At 52.1% G+C, this 14,960-nt stretch overlaps 6 protein-coding genes across 6 annotated transcripts; 1 reads left to right on the forward strand and 5 right to left on the reverse strand.

Moving 5' to 3' along the window:
• Nucleotides 1–28: 28 nt before the first annotated feature.
• On the reverse strand, nucleotides 29–1,858 carry WHR41_08681 (uncharacterized protein; the record flags this gene model as incomplete). The annotated part of the gene is made up of 1 exon (XM_069377285.1): nucleotides 29–1,858. The coding sequence occupies one exon, from the start codon at nucleotides 1,856–1,858 to the stop codon at nucleotides 29–31; it is 1,830 nt and encodes a 609-aa protein (XP_069225966.1).
• Nucleotides 1,859–2,599: 741 nt separating this feature from the next.
• On the reverse strand, nucleotides 2,600–7,080 carry WHR41_08682 (uncharacterized protein; the record flags this gene model as incomplete). Its single annotated transcript, XM_069377286.1, has 5 exons — nucleotides 4,680–7,080; nucleotides 4,509–4,624; nucleotides 4,066–4,361; nucleotides 3,754–4,014; nucleotides 2,600–3,695 (listed from the first exon to the last, which is right to left on the reverse strand). Exons 1-5 carry the CDS (start codon nucleotides 4,921–4,923, stop codon nucleotides 2,600–2,602), a joined length of 2,013 nt encoding a protein of 670 aa, XP_069225967.1. The 5' UTR covers nucleotides 4,924–7,080.
• Nucleotides 7,081–7,491: 411 nt separating this feature from the next.
• On the reverse strand, nucleotides 7,492–8,424 carry WHR41_08683 (uncharacterized protein; the record flags this gene model as incomplete). The annotated part of the gene is made up of 1 exon (XM_069377287.1): nucleotides 7,492–8,424. The coding sequence occupies one exon, from the start codon at nucleotides 8,422–8,424 to the stop codon at nucleotides 7,492–7,494; it is 933 nt and encodes a 310-aa protein (XP_069225968.1).
• A 1,640-nt stretch (nucleotides 8,425–10,064) lies between these two features.
• On the forward strand, nucleotides 10,065–11,017 carry WHR41_08684 (uncharacterized protein). The gene is made up of 2 exons (XM_069377288.1): nucleotides 10,065–10,505; nucleotides 10,562–11,017. Exons 1-2 carry the CDS (start codon nucleotides 10,155–10,157, stop codon nucleotides 10,850–10,852), a joined length of 642 nt encoding a protein of 213 aa, XP_069225969.1. The 5' UTR covers nucleotides 10,065–10,154; the 3' UTR covers nucleotides 10,853–11,017.
• WHR41_08685 (uncharacterized protein) lies at nucleotides 10,824–13,015 on the reverse strand. The gene is made up of 2 exons (XM_069377289.1): nucleotides 12,748–13,015; nucleotides 10,824–12,697 (listed from the first exon to the last, which is right to left on the reverse strand). Exons 1-2 carry the CDS (start codon nucleotides 12,956–12,958, stop codon nucleotides 11,001–11,003), a joined length of 1,908 nt encoding a protein of 635 aa, XP_069225970.1. The 5' UTR covers nucleotides 12,959–13,015; the 3' UTR covers nucleotides 10,824–11,000.
• Nucleotides 13,016–13,617: 602 nt separating this feature from the next.
• On the reverse strand, nucleotides 13,618–14,088 carry WHR41_08686 (uncharacterized protein; the record flags this gene model as incomplete). Its single annotated transcript, XM_069377290.1, has 1 exon — nucleotides 13,618–14,088. The coding sequence occupies one exon, from the start codon at nucleotides 14,086–14,088 to the stop codon at nucleotides 13,618–13,620; it is 471 nt and encodes a 156-aa protein (XP_069225971.1).
• Nucleotides 14,089–14,960: the final 872 nt, after the last annotated feature.

A 14,960-nucleotide genomic window follows, 5' to 3' on the forward strand; every position in this document is an offset into this window, starting at 1 on the left:
TGAACTTCATTTGTACGATGTACTGTACTCAAATCATGGGCGCTGCCGCGCCATCACCTCTCTGATCGCTACCCGCGCTCCACATGCCCGTGCCGTCTACCGGGTCAACGTGCCATCTGATCAATTGACCGCGGCCGAAAAGCTTCCTCTCATTCCCCTCCAAGACGACAGCGTTGTGACCAAGCTTCTTCAGGCCTTCGACTGTGCTCTTAGGCATACCCTCTTCGAGGTACACGGTCTTGTCAAAGACGTCGCCCGCGTCGGGCATGCCAGCTCCGATGCACACTCTGGGCGCGTCGAGTGATGCTTGAGGCGTAAGGTTGAAGATGAGCTGGTTGAGCAGGACCTGTACATGGCCCTGCGGCTGCATGAAGCCGCCCATGACACCATAGACACTGTGCAGACTCTGATCGCTTACGTTCGTCACTAGTGCAGGGATGATGGTGTGGTATGGTCTCTTGTTGGGCGCAAGCAGGTTGGGGTGGTCTGCTGGACCGAGAGCGAAGTTTGCACCGCGGTTCTGGAGAGTGAAGCCACAGCCTTTGGGGACAATGCATGTGCCAAAGCCTCCATAGTTGCTGTTGATGAAGCTGATGCCGTTGCCTTCGCTGTCAGTCACGGCAAAGTAGACAGTGTCGCTATGCTGGTGCGCAGGAGATCCATACTCGACCAGGTCGCTGGCCTTGTTTGGGTTGAAGAGCTTCGCACGTTCGGCGAGATATGCGGGATCGAGCATGCCCTTGGTTGGCACTTTGGATACTTTAGGGTCTGCGATCCACCAGTTTGCATCGGCGAAAGCGATGCGGAGAACTTCGATCACGGCGTGCAAGTAGGCTGCCGAGTTGTGGTGTTCGGGCTTGAATACAGGAACCTGGCCGGCCTTCTCAAGCTCTTGCAAGATCCCCAGAGCCATCAATGCAACGATTCCTTGACCGTTAGGAGGATGCTCCCAGATCTCAACGCCTTCTGAGGACTTGTCGTGCATGTGCTCGCCGTGAAGCTTGTTCGCATTCTGACCGTAGAACTTTAGACTGATGGGGTCGGTATCCTCGCTCCCAAGGTCTGCGTGCTGCTTCATGTCTTCAAGAGTCAAGTGGCCGCCGAGGTCTTGCACAACCCTGACCAACTCTTCGGCGATTCGACCTGTGTAGAAGCCTTTCTTTCCCTCCTTCCCCAGAGTCCTGAAGGTGTTTGCCAGAGTCGGATTCTTCATCATCTCGCCCGCTCGAGGTGGCCTGCAGCCATCTTTACCCGCAGGATCCTTCTTGAGGATCTCGGCACCGTTGGGAGATGCCCGGCGAATCAAGCTCTCTGAGCCTGCCCAAAGAGAAGCAGAGATCTCGCTAACAGGAAAGCCTTCCTCTCCCAGTCGCGCCGCAGGCTCAAGGACCTCCTCAAGAGTGACCTTCCCACTGCCGAATCGTTCCACGGTATCTGCCCATCCAGCGGCCGCTCCAGGAACAGTGACAGCCAGCACACTGTCCATGGGAATCTTGCCCACCTCGCCGTCTTTCAGACCCAAGCTCTTTCGGACCGCTTCGAGTGTGGACTTTCCTCCTGCCCTTCCGCTACCATTCAACGAGCTTACCTTCTTGGTCTTTGCATCGTAGAACAGGCAGAACATGTCACCTCCAATTCCCGTGTTGCCAGGCTCGGTGATGTTGAGCCCAGCAGCCACGGCAACGGCAGCATCTGCGCAGTTGCCGCCTCTGCGGAGGACTTCAAGGCCGCAGGCATTGGCAAGAGGTTGTGTTGACGATACGATGCCTTTTGCAGAGTGGACTGTTGAGCGTCTTGAGTTGAAGTAGGAGAATTGGTGATCGTTGGCGGGAAAGACGGAAGAAGAGTGGAGAGGCATTGTTGCGTGGAGTTCCTGCACGCAGCAGTCTGTGTTCGCTTTGGACAGCACAAACGGGCGATGAGTTCGATAATGAAGTATGTAGAAAGCGTGTGGAGCAACTAGCACTGTGACTTATCAATACTGCTATCTCACCAAAGGCCAAGGGTATGATAGAGATATATAGGGAGGGTATGTCGGATAGCAATGAAACGCGTGCGGGTATTGCGGGCGCGAGCTTTACCGTGGTATCTCTTAGAGAGCTGCGTCGGTTACGTACATGGCTATCACGTCGGACACAGAGGGCGTGAGGGGAGAGCGGGCAGATCTGGCAATCAGCGAGTGCCGCGGCCTGGGGATCTCCACACCAAACATCCCACCTGCCTCTTCGGTCCGCCGACTTCGGTTGAGCGGCCTCGGCTTTTGAATCGAAGGACTCCATATATTCCTCGGAAGTACTACCTTCATTTTAATCTTATGATCAATTGATGTTTCCAAAGGGGGGTTGCAGTCGCAATCAATGGTCAGCTTGTGATCCCAATCACTCGTGTCACAGCAACAAAGCCGCTTGTTTTGTGCAAGTTGGCGGCTAACGTGCATATGCGATTGTTTCCTTGATGTTGTAAATGAGTTACTTCGTAGATTTGAAAGTACTATCAAAATCCGAACGCCTCTAACAATGTTTTTTGTCGCTCCTTCGGGCGTGAAATTAGGGCACACACAAGGGGTACGGGGTTTGCCTTGCAAATATCTACGACACGCTCAACCGCGTCGAAGAAATAGAGCGTCGACTGTGTGTCTACCCTGGTCTAACCATTCTTCAAGCTCCTGGTTTGACTTGAGTTCTTCCCGATCGGTGTTGTGTCTTGCTCTTAAGTGATCGTCAAATGCATCGCCCGTTAATGCAAATTCCTGGAGATCGACAGAGCATTCGTCCACCGTGCAGATGAGTTTGTTTCCCAACTGGACCCGCGTGAAGTGCCCGTGGCTCTCGAAAGCGTGGCGTCGTAGTAACTCGCGGGACTCGAAATCTGGCGATTGGCAACGCCTGGATGGGCAAGTGTAATAAGTCTGAGTAGCATAGCTCTCCCACCGCTCTGTGACGGCGCGGTTTCTTCGCATACGCACGAGCTCTTTGGCGCAGTTGTGCAGCCGCTCTTGGATGTCTGAGCCCTCCAAGTAGGTCTTTGTTGCCTCACGGATCCGGTCTAGAGTCTCGACTCCGTCTGGTGATCGGGGGTTGTCACCCAAAATCCATTCGTCCATCTTGATGTTGGATATTCCGCCGACATTGAATCTGAAGTACATCGGAATGGTACTATCACGAGCAATCCTTTCGCGTAAAAGATCTTCGTGGAGCTTTCTGTGTGCCATCTCGGAGTCCGTTATATCTCCGATGAACCTCTTTGCTAGGTTGAACAAGCCTCGTATGTTTCTGAAGAGGTTGGACTTTGGCCTCCCAATATATGCTTGATGACGATCCTGTTCATCGTCAGGTTTGGAGCCTGTGCCGATAGACACAACAAGCTCAGGCGATGTCCCATACAGTTGGCGAATATCCCGGAACATGTCCGGTGCTGGATTGTTGGCTGCAAGACCGCCGTCCCAGTAGACAGTATTCTCGATCTTTTGACCTGGAAAGTAGCCTGGTGCTGCAGAAGTCGCCCGTGCAACTTTCCATATTTTTGCCAGAGATGCAGGCCCGTCATTGAGCCGGATTTCGGAAAGAATGTCACTAGATGACGTTCTTTGGCCGTTAGTGGACTGCTTCGATGTCTTTGGGCGGGCAAAATGATCGTAACTACGAAAAATGTATGGCGACTTGTGGGTGGTAGTCTCGCTCAAAGAGAATACAGCTCTGTGTTGGGGATCAGCAAACGCGCGTAGCAAGATCAACGCAGAGAGTGATCCCATACGTATGGCATGCACACTTGTTCTCGTTCCTCATCCTGATGTTTGAGACATCTATGCTCCCTTTCTGCTCATGTGGGATTCCATTGCGAAGAACTTTCAGCAGAGCCGTTTCCATGAGCTCTGCAGGGTATCTGGGCCGCAAAAAGCCTCCTCCCGTTGCCTTCGGCCGCGGAGTTGCGAAGACATCATTGCCGACCACCTTGTATTGATCCAGAGCAGTGTCGATGTCCATCTTCATTCTTGAAAGCATCAAGGCGCTCAAACTTACGTTGTAAGTATAGTTCCAGTTGAAAGAGAATGTCATGTTAGCTTACCCGCCGGTACTCGTACCCCCTACGAAATCAAAGTAATGATGGATCCGAAAGTTCGACAGATCTTCCCTTTCTGTTTCATCGGGAGATATTCCATCGGGCTGCTGGAGAGGATTCTGTTCTCTGTGAGAAACACATGTCTGTGACGATCTCTCGGATCGGCTACGCGTTTCTACGGGCTCAGCCTGGAGATGGCCATTCAAGGCTGCAGGGTGGATTGTCTGCTCGTTACTCGAAGCAGAGACGGTTGCGTTGGTGTGAGGCCCACGATACCAGGGGTAATCGGCGCTGGTCATTGCCTGCGCGGTGTCAGTATTGTAAGAGATACGTTTCAGGCAAAGCCTGGGTGTCACAGTGGGCATCAACAACTAATGTATATGAACCAGTCCCCCATCAAAGATCGAATCAAAAATAAGCCACATATGACGAACAGTCGTCAAACTCACCTGTTCCCATTCGTGTCTTCCAAAGAGGGGCAAATCTCCATTTTCGTATTTGGCAATTATCGAAAGCAGCTCGCGAAGTACAAGAAGAGAACTGTAACCGCGAACGCCTCCACCATCTGTTCGTTGTCAGTATTTGGTTTAGCAAGCAATACATCACATTACAGAGCGTACCGAGCGCGAGAATGTACTTTCGCGACCACGGACTGTGGCTTGCAGTGTCTGAGTTGCTTCCTGGAAAACGCCTGGGGTATCGAAGATCGGTTGCACTCCTAGATGCCTCTGCTGATCCATGATTCTCTGCCGAACGAGCGACCACCGATGACGATTCGGCTTGTATCCCATCTTCTGAAACTACCGGTGGTTGCGTTGCAGCCACTGGATTAGGACAGGCTGGATCATGAGAGCCAACTGTCATCTTGGGAGAAGTGAGTTGTGGCGCGATGGAACGACAATCGAAAAAAGATCACAGGTTGCTGAACGTCAACAACAAACGTCCAATGTCAGACCTGCATCTTTAGACGAATAGGCAGTTATAAGGGGCGACAAGATTGCAAGTTGCTGAACATACACACGATCAATGTTGCGACAGAGAGACCAGGCTGAAGTATGGCGTACATCACGAACGCATGAGACGACATTCTCGCAGCGGTGGCTGCAACTCAGCGCTTCCCAAGGGCGCAGTTCTGGACCACCTTTGGAGTACTCTGCAATCTAAAGGCGGCGTTCTTCGCGTACTCACCCAGAAATCGATGAGGTGCATATCGGATTGTGACCATGGATTTCTTGCCGTCCCTGTTTTGTCCAATTATCGCGTACGAGAATGCAGCCTCGCGGGAACTGCATCTTGAACTTTTTACGGCTTGCGTTCTGCCGCCCATGCGCACGCCACCTTATGCAGCTGGGCTGAGATGCCTTTTCAGGCAGGTGGCTGTCGTCAGCGCTTGCTCAGCTCATGATCAGTGTCTGTGATTTTAGCCATCAGGAATCCGCATGTGATGAACTTTGGATTGTCCGGGTCTGGGCAGCCAGGTCAAAAGTCCGCTTCTATCGCTCTCTTCCGTTCACCTTTTCGAGGGAGGCCAGAATCCAGTGAAGGGGCATGAAGACTGCATTCCTCCTGTCCCGAGCTGCAAGACAAGGGTTGCTCGGATAAGCTGCGTTGTCGCGAGGTGGTCATCGCTCAGCCTCGCGGCTTTGACTGCGCAGCCGCTCGAAAATCGCGCCAGGCAGTCCGGCAAAAATCAAATACCATCAAGGCCGCAAAATTGTGCAATTTCCTCGATGACTGACAACAAAACCTCAAGGCTGTGGTCGCACCAATACAAGCCACACGGTCAGACGGAACAACACAGCGGCAGCCTTGCATCCATGAACAGCTGATTGGCCTAAGCTTCGCTTATTGCTGCACCATGTGCCATGGATCTCATATAGTCATATGCACTGTGTAATCTTGGATAGCAGGCTGAGCGAGGCTGCGGTCGGTCCCCAGCCTTTCGAAAAAGCTGTCTCCTTCGCCACTCCAAAATGCCTTGTATAAGACTCAGATTAACCAGAAGCCGCAGAAGAGAGCCACAAGCATTACCCAGATACTCCAACGAAGACATGCGCAAATCTTATACACAGTCCAGCGATGGCTCCGCGTGTAGTCGGAAGGCTTCCAAATCAGGGCACGGTCGGCAGTCTTTCGTCTTCAGCCTGGCAGACCAGAAACTTTCACTCGTTGATAATGAGCGTGCAGACAAGCTCGATCAAAGTAGGATCAGTCTCCACAAGCTTCTTGCAAGCCAGCACTGACTAGTATCTAGAACCCATCAAGAACGAGAAGATAACGCGCAAGCCGTGGATACTCTCGCAGCATCTAGACCTGTACGAAGGACCGAGGGAGGAGACTCACGGAGCATACTCGTACCCGATCGATATCCGATTGAGCGGTATCTTGTCGCTGCTGTGGTTCAAGAGAATATTCGGCAGAATCGATGAGGTGAGGGTGTACAACGGCCCACTCACTGAAATTTGAGTATTATGAAGAGTCGAGATCCTGGCGGTTTCATGGATGACCAGATGGTGTAGCCAGGATGAATTGTCTCGCGGATTCGGTCTGGTGTGCTGGTCGATGTGTGTTTTGGCAGACGGCGGCGGGAGAAGAGCACATGTTGGTGTAGCGTCCGGGCGGCGGGGCGCATCTTCTATGCTTGCCCAAAGGAACCTCAGATATCATACCATAGTTCCTCACAGATTGAGGTATCGGAGTGTCTTACTAGACATCATGTTGAGTCCAGAATTTGTGGAGAGATCCGTTCAAGAGTGGTGGCCGACCTCATGCAAAAGCCCTCGGTGTAGACCAAATGGGTCTTGGCTTTAGCGGTGAGAATGATTCCTCTAGAGAAAAGGCTTCGCATCAGTTGCAGTGTCAAAAAGCTCTGCTTCGCATTTCACTCATCAGTAGGCCGTTCAGCGGAGCTGCCACCAGGGTCGGTGTTACTGCCGCTTGATGAACCGTTTCGCTGTCCGTTCTGGCAACCTCTGTCAAAGAACATTCACAAGAGCATGGAAGATTGCATGCATTATGCGATTCTTGAAGGAGTCTCACAATCTGTAATGACTGCAGTCAAAAGACGGGAGGTGGGAGGAAGGATAGGAGGAGCAAGTTGGAGGGATAAAGATTGAGAGCGTCACGCACGGGCAGCGGGCAGGCGCAGCAGCGGTGACCGGCGCAGGAGTCAGGTCCGCTGGCTGAGCAGGCACGTCATTTGCTGGCGCGAAGACAGGCCGCCTTTCAGAACGATGCCTTTGTCACACTGTCGATACTAATTTTCTTGTATATAATTGAAGCTTGAGAGATTGAATTCCACATCGTGTATAATTGACAAGAGATTTCATTACTCTATTACAACATGTAGACAGTCCGAATCTACTCACGAATGGCCTCTGATGAAAAGAAGAGGCCCTCAAGTCACGGGTATTCCTTCCCTTGAGTCCCCAATCACTGAGAAAAATCACCGAAATGGTCATCGGGTGCATTACGAAAGTCCGTAATGAGCTTGTCCCAAAACATCCAGTCCGAAGAGTCAAACGTAAAATCGTTTTCCAACCCAAGGTCCATCCCATACGCGTTTTGCTCCAAAGAACTAAAATCACCTCTCGGTGAGGGTTCCGCGGGAGTAGCACTTTCCGTGCCTTCAACCGCGGTTGTGCTTTTGCCTGCTGGTCTCCGTCGCTTTCCCTCACATTTAGCGTAGACTTTCCGCAGATCTTCGATGAAGAATGGCTCGCCGGCCATGGCGAATGCTGGAGGATTAGCGTTCCAGGCTTTGAGAGTGATACGCGCTACTGCTGCTACGAGCATGCGGTTGCGCTCGAAGATCTCTGCATGGTTGTGGTAAACCGTTTCGATACGACGCCATGCATCTTCTAGCTCGGTGGGTGCAAGCAAGCCTCGCTTTGTCATGCTGATGAGCATGCAGATCAGCGCATCCCATTGGAAGAAAGCCTTGATGTGCCACATGAAGCGCTTTAGGCTTGGATTAGCGTGCGAGGCGCTGTCTGTATCGATGATCCTTGAAGCGAGTGTGCATGCTTCACGCCTGTCTTCGTCGGTTGCTGTCTCGTTTCGAAGGATTGGTAGTTTCATGCGCAGGCGCGCTGCGTTTGCTGCAGAGCGAACCATGCCCAATAACAATGTGTGGATAGGGTTGAGGATGTCGCAGTAGCGTAAGTATTTCGTCTCGATTATGCCTTCCATCTCATCGACCATTTCTGGACAGTTTTTGTCGCAGCCATGCCACGAAAATGACTTGTAAAGCGGAGGCAGCTTCTTGCCATCAAAGGACTTCATGTACCAGGCTCCCATCTCGGCTCTAGCAAGGAAGAATATCATCTCCGTCGCGCCCTTCTGCTCTTCTGGCTTCTGTGTCATCCCGGGCCATATCTGGTCGTCATTGATATTGAGCGGCTGCTTGGAGTCCCAGGAACCTGGATCAACGGTGATACCTGTGCCTGAAATATGACTGGCATAGCCGTCTAAAGGTATCAGCTGGTAGAAAATTCGGCGTCGCACCTCCACTTCAAAAGGCGGGAGCCCGAGAGCTTCCCCGTCTCGATGGAGTCCCATGCGTTGTGCTATGCGCACGGCGGAACCAGTGAGCATCCAGAGAGTGTGTGGGTCATTTTGATGCCTTGAGGACAGAAGGTAAAGGAGGAATGCTTGCAACACTGGAGTTTGCGTGGTTTTCAGGAATGCAGCGTTGACCAAAGCCTGCTTGAGCGCGTTGTGGTATCGAGCCCGAAGGCTGGCCCGCGACTGGTTGAACATCTTCTGGCAATCTTCATCATCCATCGATACGATCGCAAAGTGGTATATGGCAAAAAGAAGGCACTCGTCTGATTTCGACGCGAAGTGAGGGTGAGCAGATGTTGCCTCTATCATCGACGAAACTGTTGGAACATGCAGGACCTTACAAATCGGCTCGACGTTTTGCGTATGTATCCGCCAAAGCGTCATTGCATCTGCCGCACTCGGATGACAATGGCGTAGAGTCCGAGTGGTACCCAAAAAGGCAGCTGAGAAAGGATCACAGCGCAGCAGATGCTCTTCGCTCACATTTCCGGTCACTTCCTCCTCCTCGTCATTTTCTGCTTCGTCAGCAAAGCGTGTCATTTCTTCTTCTCCAAGATTGCGCCATAGATTACTGTCGATGTATCGTGTGGTCCCGTCCCCAGAAACGAGTCTCCCGACGCGGCTTGCTTCGTTCCATTGAGTGGGCTGGGCTGCTGCCGTCTGAGCTTGTTCAGCATCTGGTCCACCATTTTCTGGGCTCTCCGTCACGGCCAATAGGCCGTGTTGTTGAAGCATGCGCTCGTATCGGGCGAGCTTTTCGTTGGGACCAACACTCAGTCTGCGTTTGCGCTTTCGTGGCGGAGGCGCCTGGTAACTGCACTCCAACTTGCTTTTCGCGCAAGTCGAGCAAACGGGACTCAGTTTGTCGCATTTAACCTTCCTCCTAGTGCACGTCTGGCAAGCATATTGCATGCTTTCGGGTGCTATGGGTAATTTACTGTCCTTGCTAGTTGGCGCTGGGGCAATAGCGACTGGCCGCTCAGGCATTGACATATTGCCCATGGTCATTGTCGCCCAGAGGAACTTTGGCCAAAAATTAGAAGATTTTCTGGTGAGGCGAAATCTGGCGAACGAAGGTGTTGGCGCAGGACCAGATCTGCGCCGGTGGGTCGAGTATAACAGATGGTGACAGGACGAAGGGACCCAGTCACCGATGCTTGAGTGAACCAAGCTTTCGTGACCCGAGTCTTGAACAGCGGAGCGGGGCACGTGGTTGGGCGTGGCCTCGAACGATGCCCAGCTGGATTCGGTTTACGAACGACAGTTGCAAAGATAGTACAGTGGCAACTGAAGAATAGCGCAATGGGCGTATGTGATATTTTGCAAATCTCAGGATCGGATTTTGGCATCGATTTGTCCACATTGTCATCTTTCCTGCACGCCAGAAGCCAGGGTCCCTGGTTCATGACGTTTACAACGAGCTCCAGCTCTAGAGCTCCCGTCACACCAATGTCAGTAAGGGAAACGCCTGTCAGATCGCATATAAAGAAGTGTACATTTCGCACTCCCTCTCTGGCACCTTGCCTACAATGTTGTCCCTCCGCCTGTTTACTACGCAAACTCTCGGCCGAGCCTCACGATCGTACAAGCCCGCATTCCAATCCATCAGGCTCCTCTCCACCACACCAGTCCGCTACGGCAAAGATCCCGAAATGTCTGAAGCCCCACCCAAACACGAGATGGTGTACTTCCCCAAGCTCACTTCCGATGTGAGAGCTTTCGGGCAGTTCAGGAAAGTTCTTCACACGGGTTTGTACAGCCAACTAGTATCGATGGAGATCCCAGTCGGTGGGGACATTGGCGACGAAGTCCACACTGTCGATCAGGTCTTGATCTTCACCAGCGGAGAGGGCAAAGCGACTGTTGCCGGCAAGGACCAGGTAAATCCTTTGGCAGCATGTTGGCTCCATGGCGCATTCGTTGACATTTCTCTCAGGACGTCAAAGCATCCGATGTCGTTGTCGTGCCTGCCGGTACCCAGCACCAGTTCATCAACACATCGAAGACCCAGCCACTCGAGTTGGTGACTGTATACAGCCCTGCGGAGCACGACAGTCGCACGGTACACAAGACCAAGGAAGAGGGTGATGAAGAGGAAGAGAGTGGCAAAGATGAGGCCCCAGAATGGAGCCAACAAAGCAAGGCCCACAATGAGAAGCACGAGCTCGTCAAGACCAGCGGCGGACCTTATGCAAATGGAGATGACGGAAGGCACCAGAAGTCGTGAAGCTTTAATGATGTTTGGGAAACTTGCACGATAAGATATGGCGAAGGCCTCAGCCTTCTGAAAAGGCAGGTGCGTCGATCTAGCAGAGTAATTAATTGTAGGAGCAAGGTTGAGGGTCTTGTAGGTAATTTTGTACAACGATGAGAATCTATTTCTTCCCACGCCCTCTCGCGTTCAAACTTTTGAGAGGATCGGCCCCTTTGCCCGCAGCAATCTTACCCTTTCCTCTCTTCTTGTTGAACTCCCTTGCCTTGCGGATTCTGTTCGTGCTATCCTTCCTCATGCCCACGAAACCAACATCCTTCTTGATCGCCGCTTTCCCTCCGCTTGGCAGGAGGTACTCCGGCACATGTCTCAAGTGGGGCTGCTGCCGTACCGCATGGCTCTCGGTGTCGTGTCTCAGGTGGCGAAGGTCCTCCGGATGCTCCTCGAAATGGCGTTGGAGCTTGGTGGAGTTGATCAGTTCCTGGCGCAGTTCCTTTGTTCGGGCCTCGCGGACGGCAATGCGAGTTACAGAGCGAATCGCATCTGCGAGACGGTACCGGAAGCCCTCCAGCTTGGACGTGTCGAATTGCCATTCGTCAACTTGAGCACCGTGCTTGTTCTGGCGAGTCTTTATTCTTTCCAAAACCTTCTCGTCGTTCTCACATTGTGGTACAGTCGTGGACTTGTGCTTCTTATAGAGTTCTCTTGGAACGTAGAAGGACAGCGCCATGCCCTTTTGGCCTGCACGCGCAGTACGACCGATGCGATGAGTATACGACTTCGCAGAAGTCGGCAGATCAAAGTTCAGTACGCAAGAGACGTGTCGGAAATCGATGCCGCGAGAAACTCCAAACTCGCGGTCTTCGCGACCAGCTTTACGCTTTTTGCTAGGCGGCTGCTTGGAGTCGCCATCCTTCTTCTTGTCCTCGTTTTCCTCTTTGTCCGCCTGCTCATCTTCGTTCTCCCCATCCTCGACTGCATCTTCCATAGCTTCTTCTGGTTCCTCAGTCTTCTTACTCTTGCGCTTATTCTCAGATCCACCGACAACCTCATTGTCGTCCGCCGCGATGATGATATCATAAACCCCGCGATTGAATTCGTCAACCGTGTGAAGCCTACTGTTTACAGGGAGTTCGGAGTTCAGGACACAGCTTCGGATGCCAAACTGTTCCAAAAAGAGCTTGATCCTATAGCAGCGATCGATATCGGCGACGAAGACAATCACCTTGCCCTTGATCAGCTGGAGTTTGAAGATGGCGTATATGAGCAAAAATTTCTCGTCCTCAGCGGTCTTCACAATGTACTGCGAAAGTTGCGGCGCCTCGGTAGCTTCCTGTTCAGAAAGGTCGAGGATTTCGGGTGAACCAGATTTGCAAAACAGCGAAGTCAGCGAGTCGACCTCCGTCCGAAGAGTGGCCGACATAAGAATAGTCTGGACTCCTGTTGGCAGGCTGCTCGCGATGCTCTGCAAGTCTTCCTCATAGCCGTAGCTCAAAACCAAGTCCGCTTCATCAATGACCACATGAAGAAGATCGTTCGGCTTCAGCACATCGCTGCTGATCCACTGGCTGGCTCGGCTCGGCGTAGATATTACAATGTCCGGTTGCTCTAAGAGGCGAGCGCGTGTGACCGCAGAGTCTTCCTTCTTGGTCAAGTTCTCCGCCCGAATGTCTTGTGCGCAAAATGTTGTGAAGGTCTTGATCGTGGACGTGACCTGAGATGCCAACTCTTTTGTAGGTACCAGTAGCAGCGCAGATACAGCTTTGGGTGGCCTGGTTGAGGAGGCTTTGCGACGGAGAATAGAGTGAATTATCGGGAAAAGGTACGCAAGAGTCTTGCCGGAGCCTGTTTTCGAGCGAGCTGAACAGATGTTAGAAGGTATATCACAGTCGCATGATTTCGAGTCGCACCTAGAATATCTTTTCCACTCAAGGCCAAGGGGACTGTCGCAGCCTGAACTGCTGTAGGTTCCGAGAACTTCTCACGAGTAATGGCTTGCAGAATGCGCGCATCCAGGCTCAAGCTGGCAAAGGTGGGTTTGGAATCTGTCGCGACCGCGGCCTCGCCAACCTCTGGCGTGATTGCTTCTGGCACATCTTCCGAGTTGAGTTTGCGTTTCATTTTGGTCTCAAATGGGCGGTTCGTGGTTATTGAGGCAGTTCCTGTGCGCAAGCAGCAAGCAAGACATGAACTTTCAGAGGCCGCTCCGCCTGAAGAAATTCTGCCGAACGCGGGCGGTGAAGCAAAGTCCAGCCGCCTCGGCCGGCTGCTCTCGGGGTTCGCGCGCTTCGGGAGACCCACAAACTCTGACCCTACCTTGACTTCACGGCACACTGGCGGGCCCAAGGGACCTGCTTTCTGCCTTCGTTCGCATCTTGCGCCTGCACCCTTTAGACTCCGTTGCCGTCTCCAGGTGTTCCTTGAATGCCAGAGTACTCGACGCCGGTCCCTGAGTTTTTCGACTACGCTTGATCATCAGAGCCTCTCCCCTTCGACTCCACTTGAATACTGGATGCGAGACCATTGTTTAACATTAGTTCGATGTGGTGTAACTCATAGATTTTGGAAAACTCATGGGATCAAGGAAGGAACAATCATATCTCAGCTACTGAAAAGGAACCCAAGTTATTTAGATTCAGAATCAATGCCTACTCCTGCAGAAAGAAATTCGTGAGTGCTGAAGACCGGATATTAGCTTCGAATTGGGTTCCAAGCCGTTCGTATGGTCTGCAAGGAGCTGGTCGTATATCATCATCAACATCAAGGTGCCGAGTCTCACATCAGGCGTCGCTGTCATCACTCCCTTCATCGTCATCATCGTCACCTTCGGCATCCTCCTCTCCCTCTTCGTCGTCTTCGCTCTCGTCTTCGCTCTCGTCTTCTTCCTCTCCCTCATCACTCTCCTCCTCGTCTTCATCATCGTCAGCATCATCATCATCCTTCGCTCTTCCCTTTCCTTTTGAATTTCCTCGGTCAACGTCCTCTTCATCACTTCCTTCACCATCACTGGCCTCGTCTTCGTCCTGACTATCACTCTCGCTCGCACCATCAGCGCTGACGTCTTGGACTTTGACAGGCTTCTTCCCTTTCTTTGACGAAGAGTTCTTCATCTTCCAGACGTTGTCGAAGTGAGACAACAAGTGAGGCAAAGACTTCTCGCTCACGAGGCCGACGTTTCTCACCTTTATATTGTGTTGAATCGTGTGGACACTCGCTAGGTTGAGTCTGGACATTTCGTCGAGCTTCTCCATTGGATTGTCAGAGTTTACCTGAATTGCAGGCGCGCGCATACTTCCTTCGCCAAGTCTTTTGGGTAGTTCGTCGCGCTTGACATTCGAGCAATTTTTGCCAGTGTAAATGATCACATGCTCAGACTTGTCGACAGCTGGTGCCGACACCCCACGTCTTCCATAGGTCGAGATGGCCAGACCTGTGCAGAAATTTTTCCCTTCCCTGATGACAACGAATCTGCGTATCTTTGAAAAGATTGGTTGGCCTAACCGATCAAACACAGTCTTTCTTGAGACGACTGAGTTTCCCGCCGGTTCTGGCCAGAGTGCGGAGAACACTCTTCCGACAACGAAGAAGTTTCGAGGCTTTCGCCGTACCTGGTACTCAGGCCATAGCTTCTCGCAGTCTCCTTCAGTCCCATAAAGCAAGGAGTCTGGAACGACTCCTTTCTGGCGCAGTTCTTTCGGAATGAGATCTTCACTCGGATAATGCTGTACCACAGCTTTCACGCCCGATCGCTCATCCTGCAAGGATTTCTTCCCTCCTTGCCTGTTGCTCACATCTTTGAGAGCTCTCGCAGATCCAGGATGCTTCGCTTGTACGAGCTGAGTCGGTGAGTCCTTATAGACTGCCATGTCACGAGAGGAAGTTGCTTGTTCCGAAGTAACTTTCAGATTACTCATCTGTGCCGTCAAAAGTTGCCCCGGTGGCGATTGAATGGGTGCTCTCCGGTTAATTCTCGTAGGCGGGGGGGCATTGTTTTGATTCGTGAACAAGTTCTCTGGGAGTATGTCAGAGAGTACACCGACAGTCCATTATGTTCATTATGTTCATTACGTCATGTCATGTTCATCATTCCGACATGATATGAACATGGATGTCTGGGAATGAA

The sequence above is a fragment of the Cladosporium halotolerans genome (assembly GCF_011745625.1).
Source record: "Cladosporium halotolerans strain TM138-S3 chromosome Unknown Sca43, whole genome shotgun sequence".
NCBI classification, from domain to species: Eukaryota; Fungi; Ascomycota; class Dothideomycetes; order Cladosporiales; family Cladosporiaceae; genus Cladosporium; species Cladosporium halotolerans.